This window comes from Carassius carassius, chromosome 10 (assembly GCF_963082965.1).
Source record: "Carassius carassius chromosome 10, fCarCar2.1, whole genome shotgun sequence".
NCBI classification, from domain to species: domain Eukaryota; kingdom Metazoa; phylum Chordata; class Actinopteri; order Cypriniformes; family Cyprinidae; genus Carassius; species Carassius carassius.
In genome coordinates, this window is record NC_081764.1 from 13,194,955 (window position 1) to 13,215,599 (window position 20,645).

The 20,645-nt window shown below is 37.2% G+C and overlaps 1 protein-coding gene across 2 annotated transcripts; it reads left to right on the forward strand.

Annotated features, from left to right (window-relative positions):
- The first annotated feature begins 7,359 nt into the window (after positions 1-7,359).
- On the forward strand, positions 7,360-18,904 carry LOC132151814 (transmembrane protein 125-like). Of its 2 annotated transcripts, XM_059560196.1 has the most exons (3): positions 7,360-7,811; positions 14,557-14,894; positions 17,636-18,904. In XM_059560196.1, exon 3 carries the CDS (start codon positions 17,700-17,702, stop codon positions 18,366-18,368), a length of 669 nt encoding a protein of 222 aa, XP_059416179.1. In that variant the 5' UTR covers positions 7,360-7,811; positions 14,557-14,894; positions 17,636-17,699; the 3' UTR covers positions 18,369-18,904. The 2 variants fall into 2 exon arrangements, with proteins under 2 accessions (XP_059416179.1, XP_059416180.1); XM_059560197.1 differs by lacking the exons at positions 7,360-7,811; positions 14,557-14,894 and adding an exon at positions 15,310-15,502.
- Positions 18,905-20,645: the final 1,741 nt, after the last annotated feature.

Consider the following 20,645-nt stretch of genomic DNA (forward strand, 5'->3'; position numbering starts at 1 on the left):
GATATTAATCATAAATGTTTGTTGAGCATCAAATCATCATATTAGAAGGATTTCTGAAGGATCATGTGATGAACACTTGGAGTAACGATGGTGAAAATTCAGCTTTGATCACAGAAATAAATTATATTTTATTGTATTATTATTTTACATTGTAATAATATTTCATAATATTACTGTTTTTACTGTATTTTGGATCAAATCAATGCAGGCTTAGTGAACAGAAGAGACTCTTGAACTTTTGAATAGTGTACATCCAACAGAATGATTCTAGCTTTATTTACCAATGTAGTATTTACCCTAAAAACAACTGGATGATTGATGTGACAATGTTTGTTCCAAAAGGCTTGATTAAATGCATGAAACTTGTTTATTATAAATTGTGGCAAAACATGCTGTCAGCCTGTGTGTTGGTTGGGATTTTTCAACTATTTCAGCACATACGATTTTTAAATAGTTACGTCCAGTAGGTGGCGATAAAGCACTGTCATAAGTGAGTGAGTCAGCAGACTATTCAACCATTTCAGTGAAAAGGGCTGCTTTATTCATAAACAAACAATACTATGGCAATCAAAATAAATCATTGCTATTTCAAGAGTGAATCCCGCATAAATGCGTATGTAATTCCCAAAACTTTGCCGTGTTTATACAGCCTTTGGTCCTAGCAGCATGAAAAACAAGTCATATACAAATAAATACAAATTCTGAATGGATATTAGAAAGCGCACAACTAGCGCTCCCTTTATAATTACTAAAAATCTGTTATCCATCTTCATCGAGATCTCTAGCACTAGCACTCCTGTAGAACCAGGACTGTTAATTATGAAAAAAAATAGTAATGTAAGCCTAAATGTTTCCAATATGCTAGGAATATAAAAGCCCCGACATGGAGTGGATAACTGTTAGATATAAAGTAGAAAGATATATAGCGAGAGACAATTACCCCTCAAAAAAGTCAGTAAGAAGCTTTCTCTTCCCGACTGCGAGTGGAGGTTTATTTTTCTCCATATTTTAAAAGCTAAAATTAGCTTCACCGGAGCGGCGCCAAACAAACAGTCCCGTCGACGATGTCATGCGCGCGCACAGCGCTCTTTAGGCGGGACGTTTACATTTTAAAGAGACATGACAACTAGCCTATAAACACACTTAAAATAAATTATTGTAAATAATCAATTCACGATATTTACTGTATCCTTTGCATGCATTTATTTTGATTTGTCATTATTATTTTTACTAAAATAAAAATATCCGAGGGACCCCCCTAATTCTATTTTTTACTTCTTATGGGGGGTCCCTAATACCTTATGGGGGGTCCCGGATCCCCCCAGCCCCCCCTCAATTCGAGCACTGCCTCTACATCCCTGAAAGACAGCGGAGACCAGGACAACTAGAGCCCCAGATACAGATCCCCTGTAAAGACCTTGTCTCAAAGGACCACCAGGACAAGACCACAGGAAACAGATGATTCTTCTGCACAATCTGACTTTGCTGCAGCCTGGAATTGAACTACTAGTTTCGTCTGGTCAGAGGAGAACTGGCCCCCCAACTGAGCCTGGTTTCTCCCAAGGTTTTTTTCTCCATTCTGTCACCGATGGAGTTTCGGTTCCTTGCCGCTGTCGCCTCTGGCTTGCTTAGTTGGGGACACTTCATCTACAGCGATATCATTGACTTATTGAAATAAATGCACAGACACTATTTAATTGAACAGAGATGACATAACTGAATTCAATAATGAACTGCCTTTAACTATCATTTTTTCATTATTGACACTGTTTTCCTAATGAATGTTGTTCAGTTGCTTTGACGCAATGTATTTTGTTTAAAGCGCTATATAAATAAAGGTGACTTTGACTTTGACTTTGACACACACACCATTTAAAAGCTTGGGGTCTGTGTGATTTTTTAAAATGTTTTTGAAAGTCTCTATGCTCACCAGGCCTTCATTTATTTGGTCATAAACAGTCAAATAATATTGTAAAATACTATTACAATATAAAATAATTGCATTCTATTTTTTATATATTTTTAAAATTTGAATTATTCCTGTAATTACAAAGCTGAATTTTAACAAAGCAGCCATTACTTCAGTCTTCAGTGTCACATGATCCTTAAAGGAATAGTGCACCCAAAAATAAAACTTTTGTCATCATTTACTCACTTGTTCCAAATCTGTACACATTTCTTCTGCTGCTGAACACAAAATAATTTTGGGGTGAATAATATACTGATTTGGTGCTCAAGAAACAAATTTGGTTTAAAGTGCAAAAGATCATACATGTGTAATAAAAGTAATATGCTTTGACAGGCTGCTGCCATATACCTTGCAATCTATTGTCATCATTTTTGTTTTTCACACCCAAGCTGTCCCACCAATGGGAAACAGTGCAAGTCCACTGGAGGCCAAGCTCATAAAACTGGCGAAAGCTGGCCATTTAAAGCACATGGCATTTCTTTCCCGCTGTGACACTGATTGGAACAGAGCAGGCAGATTAATCAAGAGAACGCTGGCATTTCACTGAGGACATCACCACAATCACGAAGGAAAAGCGTCGTCAACTTCCATCAATGCGGAGGGGCTAGACTTGAAAGACAGAGTGATGAAAGCCTGGCTATAATCACTATTATTTTACTCTCCAGCTCCTGTGAAATTAATCGTATTATTCCCTGATAGCAAGTGTTACTACTCTGCACAAATGAGGCTGTCTTAGACTTCCAGATGGTGGCTTAAGAGAAAAACATAAGGATTTTCAAGAATGTCCAGTTTATGGATGAGCTGTCCTCAATATGAACTCTACCCTGTCAGTGCGCCGCATGTGTTTGTACTTTCCCATTTCTTCACCTTTATATTATCCTTCTAGATTTCTGCTTGCATAGTTGTTTCTTGTTTTCTTTCTACCTTCAATATTATCATCATTTTCTTTTCTTCTCCCAGTTCCCTACGGGCTTTGTGCAGTAATGGAGCATGCAGTCTTTCTCACACCCCCTTATTCGCTCACACACACATACAGTACACAAACAAACACACTGTCAGGAAGACCATGTATCCAGGTGGGGAGTTTGAGCTGTTAAAGAGGCAGATGGAGAAGAAGGATGACAGACAGATTCAGGACATTCATGTCAGCTGAGATACAGACCAGTCAGAGGATTGACACACAGATCTTATGATTATTCATCATTGAGCTAAAGAGAAATGCAATTTTCATCAATTTGATATGGATATAAAACATTTCAGTATTCCTAGGCCCACTATAATTTTACACTTCCTTACAGTATCAATATTTTAAGCTTCAAATATGGCAAGGCAACTAAGAGATTCATGCTAAAGATGAGGATCATTTCTCAGTTCAGCTATGCAACTGAAGCACAGCCATGAAAAAAATGCAAAATAAACAAATATATTATTTTTAACCCAAATTAAATAATTATAATTCTATCACATCACTCTTGTAAAGCAGATCTCCAGTGAGGATAATTTCTCAGCTCAGTCAAGCAACTGATGCACAGCAATGAAAGATGGGAAAATTACAGGAAGTGCTTTTTAATCCACATGAGATAATGTAAATAAAAAAGCAGCTAATTTCAAAGTATTCGAGTAAGGGGTTTCTGCTATATCTGCTGACCAAGAACACAGTTCATCTGGGACCAGAGCACATAGTATGAATTTTAATTCCGGAAGACTATAAATTCAGATTTTTGAGCCACAGCAGTGGGACAGTATCTAGAAACGATCAATGTAGGCATTGCATAAGCACTGTGAGCAACACACAAAAAAATCTAGCTACATTGATTTTACATTAATCCCCATTTATCATAAGTCCCTGGAAGGTAATATTTACCATAATTACAGTTCTAGAGATAACTGGTCTTCAATCCAGCAAAATATCTCATCCTATATATATTATTTTTTCTCTTTCTTTAGTTTAACAGCCCATTAAAAGGGGATCAGTGATGTGAATGTGGGAACTGAGAATGAGGTATGAACAGCAGAAGCTGCAGGTATCCTCACCCAGTGCACAGAGATGGAAGAAATTTAATGGAAGAATATACAGATGTAAAAGCATACATATACATTTCATCAAACCATATAGTTGCTTTAAATTATATATAATGTATAGAATGTCTCTTATTGGTTGGACACAACTGATAAAATAAAAAAATAGGGCACAACAGTAAGGATATAACGTAATGAATAATCATACACCATCAGCATGTGGAGACACACACCTGCTTTAATAATCTCTTGTCCTCACTCTCACACACATACACTCATTTTAAGTTAACAGTAAGTGTGTGGCTGTCTCTGTGTATCCCCCTCGCAAAGCAATTGACAGAGCACATCTATTACCTGTCTTTTATTCCTTCCTCATAGCCTCCAGCATCAACCACAGCATGTCCATGAATAATAACTGCCAACAGATACTTGATGTGTAACACTCTGCATGCATCTATTCAGCATTATGAGAGGGAAGAGAGCACACACTCTGTGCTCAGTGTCACACAGACTAAACTGAGAGTTTACTGTGTCTTTTAAATGTCACAGGCTTGGACTGGGTCTCATCGTCTCTAGGAAGAAATTAGATTGAGTGAAGAAAGCTACAAACATAATTGGCTATAAAATGAGGCCAGAATTTCAATGGCACAGACAATGATTAAAAATTAAACAACTGAGGCAGTTTAAAAAAAAAGCACATATGCTGCACAATTCTATTTTCTAATTCTATTTTTTAATTATCATGATGAAAACTGATAAAGATCTGATAAAGTGTGAAATCTGTCTCAGTTAACTTGACAGTCTTATATTTTGAAAGAGAAACATAGATCTCCAGTGGAAGAAGCAGAAGGGCATGCATGTTAAGAAAAAGATGTGTAATGTAAATTAAATGTAAAAAAAGATGACAACAAAGCATATCTGGAATGGATCACTGAGGTCAACCACAGATGACCTCACAACTCTAGTGTCTTGTGAACACATATATAGAAAAGATGTCAAACTTAACTCATGTCATAATGAACGTCCTACAAAACAACCCATATACAGTATACGCATATATGTGACCTCCTTAATGCTCAAATGGCACATTTAACATCAAAGCATTGCCGAAGACAGCATTACAAAGAATTGACACAAAACAGCCTTGTACAAAACGAAGCATGTCACTTCAAGGCCTGGCAATTAGAATACAAATGAACCAGGGATGATGCAGAGGGGGAATAGATCACTAATGGCTGAACAAAAAGATCGATGCTTGGGCTGCTTTCCTCTGGGTGGATGGAGAAAGAACTGGACAGTTTCCACAACATAAAGGCTCACCAAGAGCAGGACATCACTCAAATCGAACTCAAACTTCATGTTGCCGATGATGCACAAAGTGTGCTATGTGTATTTTGTCCTTCTCTTGACAGAAGAAGGACTGGAGCACAGATTCATGAATGACCTTCATTCAAATATATAAGCTTCCTCCCAAGAGCCTAAGAGACTGAGGGACAACATCAAAGATCCAAAAGACCAGTACATCAGGCATGAGAGGGTGAAACCCACGTTTGTCAGAAAAAGATGGAAAGAAAGGAAATTAATAAGAGAGTGTGTTCCTTGGATGCAGTGTTTTGTTGTGTATAAATACAGTTACATATTAATATGGCTGCATAATTGTGTTGTTGCATTTGTGTATTTGAATTAGATCACCTCTGACTGACGATATATATGCATAGTAAGTGTGTGACATGGTTTTCAAACATGCATTATTATTCTAATAAGAGATACTGATAAATCAAGAAGTCACCCAAACTGGTGCATTTTACGTTGTTGAATATTACTCTATTCACTGACTGTATTGAGACACTGTTGTCATTAAATTCATTAAATTTCAGATCCATGGGGAGAAAGATGTCACAATGTGTTCACTGCAAATATTCTGGAAAATCAGACATCTGTGGTTTGTGGTCTTTGCGTGTCAACACATATTGTCTGATGCTTGTGTAAGGTGTCACCTTACTGAACCACTGGGTGTCACCATTTTTAGATAAGCAATATGTATGAAACATATCAACTATTTGTGCCTATGTCATTTTTTTCTGAAGAAATTCTAATATGGTTTTTAAAAATGTAGCCTGATGAAACACATTTAAAGTCAAAAGAAAAAAAATATTGTTTAGGAAAACTCTTTTAAGAATGTTCTAGCGTAGAGTAGCAAAAATTATGCTCTATTAAAGCCCCTGTGTGTAAAAATAATAAAATAAATTGAAAACCTATATACATAGGCTATCAAATGATTTGTTGATTAATCATTAAGATCAACTGGATCCATTCGAAAAGTTTAATAAGTAAAATGTAATTAATAGTAAAATGTATTCAAATTAATGAAAACAGATCAAGTGCAAAGTAAAAATTTTATGTTAATGCAATTACGAAAGACAATTACTTTTGAGTCAACATGAAATCAGAATAACCCTATTCACTTAATTTATGCTCTTCTAGTGATTTGCATAAAAGACTGTCCCGTTCCGTCCAAGCCGTTAATTTATGATGGAATTCAGGCCCTATCCACACGAAGATGCATTTAGCTGTATATGCATACATTTTGTATCGTATAGGCTTTTCGTTCACAGGGATCCAACGTTTTGGGAGAGTGAAACTGATATTTTTTGACACCGGGTCCATATATTTTCTGAAACAATGACGTCATCAGCCCCCTAGTCAGACACCGCTATGTCATGTAACAGAAACAAAAACATGAACAAACATGTTGATTTTGTTTTAAACATGAATGATTTATTTTTTATTAACTAACAATAATGCAGATTAATAAACGTGTTGTTTGTATCCGCAAAGTTTATGCGCATAGTTCAAGTCTTCTTCTCTGTTTTTAGTGTATCTCTGTGGCAGAATTACAGTGCCACATGCTGGTCTGGCATGTCTTCTACATCGTTTTGTGGCTTTCCTGTGAAGTAGTCTAATTATCCGTGGATTAAATTAAGCCCCGCCCTGTTTACCGATATAAAATATCGGTATACCGAAATAAAATGGGAAATACTTAGGCCTAAAATAAAATATATGTATAATGAATTATTATCCATATAGCCTACAGTAGTTCTATATGATATATAATAAAATGGACAGGCTTTTACAGACCATTGAAAAAATAAACTTCAGTATTGATTAGCCTTAGTTTGGAGATAAATATGGCTAGTTCTGAAAATCCACCATCACTTGTGAAGCGAATAAAAATCATCTCAATAACACAATTCTTGCAGTCGCCTGAGTGATCCATTCATTAAAACTGGTCATGCTAGTTACAAGTTCCGGTTTTACAAAAAAGAGAGCAGGTAACTCCGAGACGACTTTCAGCCAGGTAGGAGCATTTTGTAGCGTAGCACTTGAAACGCGAAGCAGAATGAACGAACATATTGAATCGTTGTATGGCGTTTTCATTTGGCGTCATTTAATTTAAGACCTTAGGATCAGAAGCTTCTTATCTCTGCAGGTGTCCCGCTGGAGAAGAGCGGCGAGGTCACACATTCACAAATACACAAACACACACACACACACCCAGCTGAACAACACACTGCGCGATCAGGGAGACCACACCTCCGAACGGAGGGCAAAAGTCCGGACGGATCGAGCAGTGCACCTGCGACGACATTCGCCATGAACAACCTGATATGGTCGGGATTACTGTGCGAGACTTCAATTAAACTTGATGTCTGTTTTAGCTGAGCGCGTTTCACCTCTCAGACGGATTGGCTGTATTTGTCTTGCTGTGTGTGTTTGTGGCTGATGTGTTCGGGATGGTGTGCTGCCTGCTAGCGCATCACAGGTAAGAACCGAAACGTTCTCAGTACGCCTTCGTATTCTTTTAGTTTTAAATAGCTAAAATTATATTTAGTATGAGTTATAAAAATATAAGACAGATAGGATGATCCACACCTTGATAGAGCACCGCAGAACATGTAAACTTTGTACTGGAGTTTTATGACTTCCTTCTGTGAGGGTATTAAAAAGTACTCTATGTAGTCTAGTCTTTCCCTTCCGGGAATTCATGAGGTGCAGATCAGGTGAAGGTAAGTATTTAAATCTGTTTGTAGCATCCTAATATAGGGAACTTTAGCAATATACAATGTTTATTGCTGTATATCAAATACTTAAATTAACTTCATACTATTATAAATTAAGCACTATCACACAAAAACAAAAGTTCTGTACTAAGTATAAAGACAGTTGTTCTGCATTAGTACAGTAGAACTGAGATGTGATGTTCAGTATCATAGGCAAATAACATCACTCCTAATATAAAAGGACTGTAACTGACTGTTCTGTTCTGTATATGGATATTTGGACTTTGTACACTAAATATATTATCCTCATATACTGTGTGAACATTTTCACCAGTGTTACAAGATAAAAGCTAGTACAGCACATTTCCTATCTACTGCATGTCAACAGCTTTATAAGATAAACTATTATTATTGAAATTACTATCTCGTATAAATAATAATTCATTTTAAAACCTATTTAACATTATAAACTAACTACTTAATAAAATACTAATGTATAGAATTTCACTATTAATTTATATGGTTTATAATACTATACTGATGAACAACATACTGTATATTCATTTATTTCCCGGAGCAGGTCACACACTTACTGTCCTTTTGCATTTATGCACATCTTATAACATTAACATTCCATTATGGCAAAAGCATATCGATATTTCAGATAAAAACATGGGAACATTTTTTTTTAAAAGTAGTGCAACTTATTTGGTGTGCGAGACGTGGAGTATAATTCTCTGAGCTGGCCAAACTAAATCTTCCCACAAATGAGGAATCCATTTGTTATGAGTTTTGAGGACACCAGAAATTGGCTGGACAACATAACTCTTAATATAAACATATATAAGCAAATTTGTCCAGTATATAGATGTTTGGAATGAGAAAGTTATATAATTATCAGATAACACTTACAGTGGACACTGTGATGTCCATGTCAAACATATTGTGGTTTAAAGAGTAACTCATAATACGAGTTACTCTTAATTAATAAAATATTAATACATTGCATTTGTGACCCTGGTCTTAAATTGTTGGGGTATGTTTTCAGCAATAGCCAAAAAAACATTGTATGGGTCAAAATGATTGATTTTTCTTTTATGCCAAAAAATCATTGACCTATTAAGTAAAGATCATGTTCCATGAAGATATTTTGTAAATTTCCTACCGTGAATATATCAAAACCTAATTTTTGATTAGTAATATGCATTGCTAAGAATACATTTGGACAATTTTAAAGGCCATTTTCTCAATATATTGATTTTTTTTTTTGCATCCTCAGATTCCAGATATTCAAAAAGTTGTATATCAACCAAATATTGTCAGGTCCTAATAAACCATACATCAATTGAAAGCTTGCATAAATGTATAAATCTCAATTTCAAACAAATTACACTTTTGTGGTCCTGGGTCACATTTACGTATTTATACGTATAACAGTAACTATACCAGTTCTATAAAAGCCTATAGAGGAAAAAAAAGGAAATGCATCCCTTCTGTATAGTTAATCTTGTTCTAAATCATAATATAAAAGGGAAGCAAATTATTTTATTCCTGTAGGTTCCCTTTCAGTGCTGAGTGTGAACAGTGCTTTACAGTGACAATGTAATAATTTAGGGGGGGGAAAGAGAGTAATTACTCATAGTTATCATCTACCATTAAACAATTGTTAATATGGTCTTTCAGCTACATTGGAAGTGTTGACAAAATGTCACATCATGGATATAAAATCAGATTTATGACATTTTATTGTTATTTTATTGTTGAGCATGGATCTAAACACACCCAAAATGATACATAAGTGTAGCCATTCTGTAATTCCAAGACATTACAAAATAGGACGAAGTAGAAAGCACAGACAAAAAGATAAATGTCAAATAGTTCTAAAAAAAAGTAACAACTGTACCATCGTATTACCAAGGTATTCTTTGAAGTATCTTGGAGTGCCTTCTAAATACAATGGAAGGTGAATGGTCTTTCAATCCCATGGTAACACCATCTCAGATCATTATCACTAGTACTTTTTATAAAAAGGAGATGCCACCTTATTTGGAGTTTTGATAGAAGGCTTTGACAAATGCATCTGTGCAGAATGAAAGGAATCTCAAATGTATACTTCCAGGTTCCAAGCGAACCAAAACTCTCTGTGCTTGTTCCTCATCCTCTCCTCGGAGATCCCTTATAGGCACACAGGTGCATGACAGCACTCTGTAACATCCAAACATACCAAGAGTGTATATTCCAGAATATTCTGTGACAGACACGGATACAGCCAGGGAGAATGAAACCGTGCCCTAAGAGTGAAGGAGAAGGTCCAGGTGTCTTAACCAGGCTGGTGTCTGTGTCACAGATGGTCAGGTCAGAGAAAATGGAGCTCAGTGGCCAAGCTGGATAGTTGCCCTTTTTTGTATTGCATTATGGATTATGTTCACATTTCTGCTGTCCTTAAGGTCAGAAATGAATATTCTGGATGCTCTCAATGTTTTGAGAATAAAAGGGGGAGAGATAGGCAGGAAGAGAGGTAAACATTTTTTATTTCTTTTGTGGAGCTGGGTGGACGGGCCAGTTAATTGGTGATTTAATTAGTGGTTAATATTGCGTTTGTGCCCAAAACGGGAAACTCAAACACTGAACACCAGTGAATACAGATCACTGTAGACCTTACCAGCAAAATAACACCCTTAAAGGTGCCATCTGTCATATCTGGCAAAAAAATCAAGTCATACTCCACATTCCATACCAGATGGGGGCAGTATGCCTCAATAAAGTGAATTGGTCTACTCCAGAGTAACAAACGAGAAACGGCAGTCTCTATGCTCCGCCCCTACCTTCACAACAACACTAGAGCATAGCCGAAGCCTATAAGACAGCGGTTCTCAATTGCAGTCCTCGCGCCCCACTGCTCTGCACATTTTGAACGTTTCTCTTAGCGCTTCAGACATTTGTTCTATTCGAACATAAGTGCCCTGCGAAGTGGACGTAGCTATATGTTCCAATCAAAGTGCATTGAAGTGCGCAAGACGTGAATTTAAATTGTATTGATTTACAGAGGTATATGATGTCACAGTTGTCCATGTTTAAAGACGCTGCACAGCACAAATCAGTGAATGAATGTTTCGATGTGAGGTAAACTTCAACAGATTTCCCCTGCTCAGAGAGTAGGGAGCAATGAACAATTGGAACACAGTTCATGCACGGAGTTCATTTCTAACAAGCTGATTATCTGAATCAGGTGTGTTAACAAAGAGAAACGTGCAAAATATGCAGAGCAGTGGGGCGCGAGGACTGGAATTGAGAACCGCTGCTATAAGCGGACGTTTTGCCTCCAGAGGAACGTTGGGTGATGTCAAGTGATTTTGAAACATGACATCTTCAAGCTACTCCCCTTCACCTTTAGCAGTGAATATGTTCATATTCGTTTTGTTCATATTACATTGAGTTGTATATACACATTATTTGAATTAAATTAATTTGACAGACAGCATTCTGTCAACATCATTGGTCAAAATGAGACAGATGATGTTGACCAAGCTAGCGCCAACCAACGTAGCATTCACCATGAGACACACGCAATTGACTCTTTTCACACGCTTTCATGCAACACATCAATTTTCTCACGTACAGAAAAACCACGAAGTAAAGAGGACACGGAGACCAACAGACTAGACAGAGCAGGTTACTTATGATATAAAAAATGGGTAAGTTATAGATAGCTAATTATCAAACGCAGCTACGGTTAGCCATCGCTAACATTAGCACGCTTATAGAACAGCCTTCGATACATTTCTATGTTATAACTTCCCGAAAAAAAATACACAAACATATAAAACAAACTTCTAGCGAAATACTAACAGCATCTAACTTACCAATCCAAAAGAAATGTTGCAAGTTCGGTGTCGAACCTCATTTCTTTCAGGTCCATCAGTTGTCTCTCTCCAGCGATTGAAAGCAGTGCCGATGTTTACTCTGGTTCGGCTCCTTTTCTTATCGGATTTGATTTGAGATTACGAGCACGGTTGTTTCCCTGTAGCGGGTGGTGGTCTCTTGCCAAGGGCTTAAGTCATCATTCCGCTCTCTTCCCTGAACTGAAATGTAGTGGGCTGTACTTTCCACATGATTGACATCAGGTTCAGGTACGCCCACAAGCCGTGCGAGTTATTCGTGTATTGCAGGTTGGCTGGTGGTTATGTTGCCTGCATACCGCCTCCCATGGCCGAAACTGGTATTACGACACCTGTCGGGCCGGGGCTAGTAATGCTACTGCTAATTAAGGTTGATATCTCTGTAGCACTATAACTTGACATTTTTTTAATGACATCATCGCCCTTATTTCTTCTCATACTTTTGATGCGTGTAGGTCATTTTTTAAATATTTTTACCTCAATTTTTGCACATGGCACCTTTAATGCTTGAATACACTACATCTGAACGGATCTGAAAACACTAGGCATCGTACACTTGCCAAATTGGTTACACAGTATTACTGGGTATCATATACTAAATGACTGAGGATCACACAATACCAGCCTTTCACATTGTTCCCAATACATAAAACTCATGCAGAAACATGCACCTTGTTGCTAGGAGATACAAGACAAATGAAAATAATATGTGCTCTAAAATTGGCTAAAAATATCAGACATGTTCAATATCCATAGTCTGAAGCTAAAGAGTCTCTGCCCATTGTATACTATGTGAATTTTTTTTTTTTTTTTTTTTTTTTTTTTTTTACATCTGTCGGCCTAAGGCTGAAATATACTATTTTCAAGGTGAATTCCAGCCTTAGGTTGAATGATAGTTGCGAAAGTGCCCCGATTCTGGGCACTTGGAGTTTCACAGAAAATTGCATGGTGTTTGATGGGCACAGACTATGATTTTTTTTTAGCTTGAGACTTTGATTCCATCCAGTTGTAGCATGTCAAACATTCAATATTTTGAGCCAATTTGGGGCCCCAAGTTGAGTCACAAGTTTCTGCGTGACTTGGTGTGACCTGGGTCTGACATGAAAATCACTTGTTGTTTAGTGTGTGACCCACAGCTGTCAAGTGTATGACGCCTATTGTTGTGTAGTATATTTTTAGCCTTTACTGACATGCATAAATGTTTCTAGAGAAATATCACTGATGTCATATTTCTGCACTATTTGCACACCCATAAAAGCGATACCAGGTCTATTGTTGTCATGAGACAGGAAACCGAGAAACAGTTAGCATTTTATCAGATGAAATAAGAGGTTAAGAGTGAGAAATCAAGAGTGGTTTATGCAGATCAGAAAGCAGGGTCCAGGCCAGCTGCTGTTTGCGGTTTATTCCTGAAGTTATGCCTGACAGTAACTTGAGCCATGTGTGAAGGCTGATCAAATTTGGATTAAGCAGAAAGGAGAGAGGGGCAGCAGGTAGCATGACTTTAACAACTCACTCTTGTTCCACCAGGACCCAAATCTTATACAAAATAGATTAATCATTAATTCAAGATTAATTTCTTCCTTTTCAGGTACTGCACAACATATAGAGTTTAGCCTATTGTGTGTTTGTGCCATTTTGAACACACTACATGGTTAAAATTTAAAGTTAGCATGTTGCTAAGCTAACAATCAGCCCATCAGACCTTAAATTTAGGTAATTCTATAATGACCATAATGGCACACACAATTATACATTAGTTATTTTTTAATTAATTAAACTGATTTGTGTTTTATCTATAGATTTGTCTACTGAATCACTCATAATCAACAACTGTTACTGCTTTTGAATAAGTATTTACATTGAAAAAAGTGTTCTATGAATGTGCGTGATATGAATATAATCCAGACATACTATATTTGCCATGTTGTAATTGTCATGTGACCAGTGTCAGTTGCATCACTACACAGCCATTCACAAATCCTTTCCCGTGGCCTCATGGTATAGTAAAGTATCCATTGGATGCACACTTCAGAATCTAGTAGTAGGAGTAATAGTAGAAGTAGTAGGTCATCGCATTATGAATATTGTGGGTTTTGACATACTACTCACATAATATTTGTATGCATTGTGGCACTGATTATACTCTGTAAAGAACACATGCAGTGCTGTCTGACAATTTGGTCTATTTGATGCTTCTTAAAAGGCAGCAAAATTACATTTGAAAAATTTTGACACTTTTGAACACTTTTTAAAATGGGAGTTAATATATGGTGAACTTTCAACAAGTTTTCAGAATATATTCATATAACTTGGAAAAAAAGCTTTAAATAAAAAAAATAATAAAAATAAAAGAATATTTCATGAATGTTTTCTGGACAGTCTCCATCCATTTCCACCTTGCTGCAAAGTTTTCACTCAACGGAACCCAGGAATAAAAAAATAAATGAATATCCACCCCTGCTCAGATCTCAAATTCACAGCGGTGTCCTCCCTTAACAAACAAAAGCAATTCATTAAACCCTGACGGATTAGACGTACTACATTTCCTTTACACATTCCCTTCACATCTAACTGTCAATTCTTTGCTTCCTTTGTCTCCATACAGATCGTGACCTGTCGCATTCTGGCCAAGAGAAAAACTCAGAGACTTGCTCCATTGTCTGAGTCTAGCAACCAGGCAGAGAAGAGTATGCTAGACAAGGCATCAGCTGTTGTATGGTGACCGGAGACAAAACAAGAGCCTGCTTTATGAATGCTTCTTTTTCAGATACATTAGAGACCTGCATGTCCGAGATACAACAGTGTACTGGTTGACTAGAAAATGAGTGGCGCGCAATGCTCAGCATTCACACCTGTCGGGAAAGATGCCATTTGCTCTAAATCTTCAAGAAAGCCACCAAACTTCAATAGCCAACAGCAACATGATTCAAGAAAGAGGAGAAGGTACACTGTCCGAATGCTGCCAAACCTGAACACCTCTATCCTGGTTTGTGGATTACTCACGCACTGACATCCAGAGACATTTTGCCTATGAAATAACCTCAGAGAGACCTTGCAGAAAAACTGACTGTGGACTGTTTTTTAAATTTCAGGGGCTAAGTTGGACGGCTGTCCAGCCCCTAAACCGATACACTGACAGATTAGCCATTTAGATAGTTTTTCCATGTCAGCCTAAAGGAATCTGACTAGTAATAATTATAAATGCTTTCAAACTAAGAATTACATCTTGCACACTTTCTCCTGCCTGGTCCGCCTGGTTGTGTTCATGCAGGCAGTGTATTAAAAACATACTTTGGAGTCTGGACTGCACCTGTCAGTGAGAGGAAAAGAGGAAAACTTCCCAAGAAGCCATAGTCATAGAATATGCTGAGGTGAAGGACACATAATAAGCTCAAATCAAGTCCTGAGCCTTAGGTGATATAGAATATTTCCTTGCTGTGCTTTTTATCTCCACACTCTGTTGAGGAAATTACTAAAAGTAAAATACCAGTGAATGATAAACTGCCACATGGAGAAGCACTCTCATCTTAGACACTTTCTAACTCTTTAGGGTGAGTACACCACCAATGTAACATAAGGCACCCATCTATGATCACATACATTATATTTACATAAAAGTTCTGAAATTAAAAATGATTGATGATTAGATGCTTTGATTTTCAGTCTTTCACACATAAGATTTGGACATAACGCATAAATCTTATGTACTGTATCACCTTTATTATACTTGTATGGTTCATTTGCTTCCTTTTTGAAGCTTGAAAGTCCCTATTCATTGTAATGGCATTAGAAAAAAGTGACTAATTTTATTCTTTACCATTTCTAATTTTTTGTTCCAAACAAGGACCCATATGGGTTTGGAATAATACGAAGATGAGTAAATAACAGAATTTTCATCTTGGGTCAACAAGCCATTTACAGCCATTGTAATATTAACATGGACTAAGCATGTTTTTGCTTTCATGGACTTTCTTGTTTTCATTTTTCCCTCTTCATGTCTCACCTCAGTCACAGGGAAGCAGTATGTCAGTGATATGAGACTCAGGTCTATAGGGACTTAATTATCAAAGCTTCACAAACGTACATGTACACAACTCCTACGACTTTGAACACACAGTGGAAAATAATGTCACTGGTCCTGGATAAAAAGTAAAACAATTTGTGGTCTGTGATTATAATGTATGCAATGTAGTTTAGGAGCAGATGCAGTGTGTTGGTACAGCAGTGCTGACTGAGAAGGCAAAGCTACTTACGGGATTGTAAAGACAAGCTGTCTTTCCTGCAACCTTGAGGGTCAGAGGGACCACAGAGACAGGCCTTTTATAAAGGAATTAATGCCTGAGACCCTGAGCAGAAGGGAAATTGTATTCTCACAATACTTAAAATCTTTGTTCTCTCTCCACACACATCCTCATGGTTATCCCCAGCCACATTAATAGACTTTAGACTGAACACAGTGTTTCAATTAAACCTTGTGTTCATTGTTTAATCACATTAAAAATAGATTTTAAGAACAGCCTCATAAATAAATTGACATTTTAGCTATTAAGCAGCTTGGTCTGACTCCAAAATGCTGTTACTGAATAATTTACATAATATTTGCATCATTTTGTTATACTTTGCATATGTTGGGGAAGGGGGAGAGTGTTGTGCGGGTTAACATACCTTGTTTTCCTGTTTTGTTCTGTGACATTGATGGCATTTGGCATTTTCAAGCCAAATTGACCAAGATCCGGATGGGACTAATTTTTTCATCAAATTTCTTTTAAAAACATAGGTATTTCAGTAACAATACAAATATATATATATATATATATATATATATATATACATTTAGTATGAATAGAATTTCAATTACAATTTAATAAATTTATGGTGAAAACATTAAAAAGACATCACCACTTACACAAAAGTATTTTAATGTTATAATTGATGCTATTTATATGAAAGTGAAAGTGAAAGTGAAGTGACATTCAGCCAAGTATGGTGACCCATACTCAGAATTTGTGCTCTGCATTTAACCCATCCGAAATGCACACACACAGAGCAGTGAACACACACACACACTGTGAACACACACCCGGAGCAGTGGGCAGCAATTTATGCTGCGGCGCCCGGGGAGCAGTTAGGGGTTCGATGCCTTGCTCAAGGGCACCTAAGTCGTGGTATTGAAGGTGGAGAGAGAACTGTACATGCACTCCCCCCACCCACCATTCCTGCCGGCCCGGGACTCGAACTCACAACCTTTCGATTGGGAGTCCAACTCTCTAACCATTAGGCCACGACTTATATCAGGTTTATAGCTTTATTTTGGTGATATGTGTTATTATCATAGTTTAGTTAACCCTGACGACATTTAATTCATCATGTGGCCATTTATTTGACCACTTTTTCATATTTGTATTTTGGTTATCAGTATGTATTTTAGGGTACAAAAGCAGATTTATATGTTCAAGTATATTACAGAATATCAGTGATATAAAAAATAATGAAATGTTCAGTTATGAACTGTGAAATATACCGGCATAAATGCCATCCCATAATGCCTTTTTGAATTTCTGGCAACCACATCTACTTGTACTAGTTTTTTGTTTTAGTTTTTTATCATAAATGTAAAAATTTTTTTACAATGTATATTTTATCAACTGCTCACATGGCATCTTCTTCCAACTTGTTTTCTCCAGGAACTGTAACCAGGTGTCCTCTCACAGCTGGGACCTGTCTTGAGCACCATTAGCATCGAACATAATGTCAGAGCTGGAGGACTATTCCCCTCCTCGGGGCCACCTTCATCCTGACCCGGCTCGCATCCAGCAGAACCTGCTTGAGGAGCAGGTGGAGCTCTGGTGGTTCAGCGAACCACGCAAATCCTTATTATGCTACTGCGCTTCAGTGGCCTTGATCTTAGGCTGCGGCCTGGGTGGTGTAGGCCTCCTTTCCACTACCACCAGCCTTTCCAGCGAGTGGCGACTTGGTGCCGGAACTGTTCTTTGCCTTCTCGCTCTGGCCGTCCTTCTCAAGCAGTTGCTGAGTTCTGCTGTTCAGGACATGAACTGTGTGCGTAGCAGGCGTCGGATCAACATGCTAAAGAGCGGTGGTTTATCTGACGTCCTCATCGTGTTGATCACGGGAATCTCTCTGCTAATATGTGGAGCTGTCCTGCTGAATGTGGCCCTTTCCTACCACATGCCCAAACCTGGGAAGGCGCTGAATGACATGTATATATCCGGGGTGGTGATGCTGGTAGTTGGGAGTTTTACAGTGTTAGCGGTTGGGATATATGCCGTAGTAGTTTACCTCATAGAGATGTCAAGGCCAGGACAGAGGCGATGGGAGAGGACAGTGGGGATCTTCAGCATTTCAGGCCAGATGCAGGCAAGGAGAGAGACTGCTTCAAGCCTGGCTCATCTGATATAACTGTGACTACTTAATAAATATACCATTCTTTTACTGAACAGAAACTGAGATGAAAAACCAGCACTCTCAATTAAATGATACTTTGAACCCATTAAACTAAAGCACAAATCACATGTGACATTTACAATTATATTTTGATTCACATTTTGGCTCAAGGATCCAAGTCATTAAAGATTTCAGGGTTTAAGCACAAAAATGTAGCTTTTACATGTGTCACTCCAATAAAGTACAGTTAAAAGTACTGAAAAAGCACAAAAATAATCTAAAGTTTGACCTTTAATTGATTTTAGGTAAAACATGCTGCTTTATCTCCAACGCTTTTAGACAACTACAATATGTGCATGTCCTTGACTGCTTTATTTATGTGGGCAACTGTGAGCATACCAAGTCGTTGTCCATGATGGGATGTCTTTAGCTTTTCAGGAGTTCTGATGTGTGGGTAAATTGACTGACTGTGTCAGCTGAATTCACATGTGTGTGGATTTATAGTGCAGGCAATGCTTTGGATCAAATAAAGAATCAGAATATCATTCTGATTGATGTTAAGACCTTGTGATTTTATTAGCGTGTGTGTGCATCTATTTTGGGGACAAATTTGTACTCAAAAGTGAGCAAAACCTACCAAAACTAACAAAAACCTCTATTTGGGGACGTCCTCATTTGTAAAACTTGGTCAAATAAACAAAGTTTTTTTTACATTGTAAAAATGCAAAACGTTTTCTGTGAGGGTTAGAGGTGGGTTTAGGTTAAAAAGGTGTATAACTATCTGTACATAAAACAATAGGAGTCTATGCAATGTCCCCATTTAGATAGCTAAGTAAACGTGCGTGCGTGTATGTGTGTGTTTCTTACACTTTGATGCAAATTGTTGGTATTTTGTTCTGGAGCGCTTATGAAAAACATTCACAGACAGATGGAGATAAACAGATGGCAGGTTGTAGCCATTTAGTGGAAATCTATTTCAATATGTACGCAAAATCAACAAACATTCAGGGTCTGCTTTGACAACTTTGGAGAAATTAATTTGGAAAAGCAGCAAGCAACATAAAACTCTGGACACTTCATATACATGTGAATGTCAATAGCCGAATATCAAACCAAGTGGCATTTGAAAACATCTCAAACACACTTTTCACACAAACCATTTAGAAAAATAAGATTTAAATTATAAAACAAAATGTAAAAAAGTATCGTGACTTACCTTTGTATACTACATCCCAAGTAAATGCAATGAGCTACATCTGTGGTTACTTGACTACTCTGTAAATTTAAGGGGAACTGAGTCTACCTCCACATTAATCTGGATATACATTTATTCATTTAGCAGACACTTTTATCCAAAGCGACTTACAATTGAGGAGCTAAATTTACATTTAAAAACAAATTAAATTTAAAAGCACATTTTTCTATTAACTTTTGTTAGTGTTACTAAACAAATGTTACTTTGTACAATCTTCTTGTTATGCTCCTGCAAAAAAGACAGAATATGTACATGCAATTACTGTCCTGTGATAAAACAGCTGATGACAGTTGGATGTTGCATGAACCTACATTAAATGGCTATTTTAAGTTGAACCTGCATGCACCAGTCAGTGGTGGGATTTTGTATACAACAATTGTGCATAGAATAGCATGATAATTTTATCTTATTATATATCATCTCTCTGTATCTTCTCAATGAGTGTAAATTACATTTTAAGCAGGTACAGCAAGGTGATTTAAGGATTTTCAAAAGTGTCAGTATGGAGCAACTTCTAAAAATCTCTTTAAAAGGGTAGTTTGGATGTACCCCGACTACATGCATCCCAAACATCCAATAATAAATTATCCTGGACCAAGATGGTAATAAGTCATTGCAAAAGTGGCTCATATAAGTGAACTTTTGAGGAAAGGTCAAGCACATTTGATTGCATTATGCTACTTGGATTGTTATTTGGTTTTATATGCATTGTGGCCTAGGTGTCCAAATACTTTTTTTGTCCACCATAGACTGGATTTAGTTTTAAGAGATTCATGAAGCAAGTTTCATTGTTTTCCAAAACACTACTAAGAATTATGTTTAACAAAAACTCTAGAAATAACAGAAAGCTGGTTAAAAAGTTTGAGTTTGGTCCTAACTGCATGAGAAATTGTGTTTGAGAAACCATGCAGCTGAGTCATTCATCCATAGCCCATCCTGTGAAGACAGGACTAAGTTCTGATAGGGCCAGTAATGGGCTGAGGGACAGTTATCATGGGATGGCTGTTCTTACCCACAACAAGATGGCTATTGTGCAA

Excerpts from the sequence above, each read along its gene's own strand:
- LOC132151814 (XM_059560196.1), top strand. The coding sequence starts at position 17,700 with ATGTCAGAGCTGGAGGACTATTCCCCTCCTCGGGGCCACCTTCATCCT.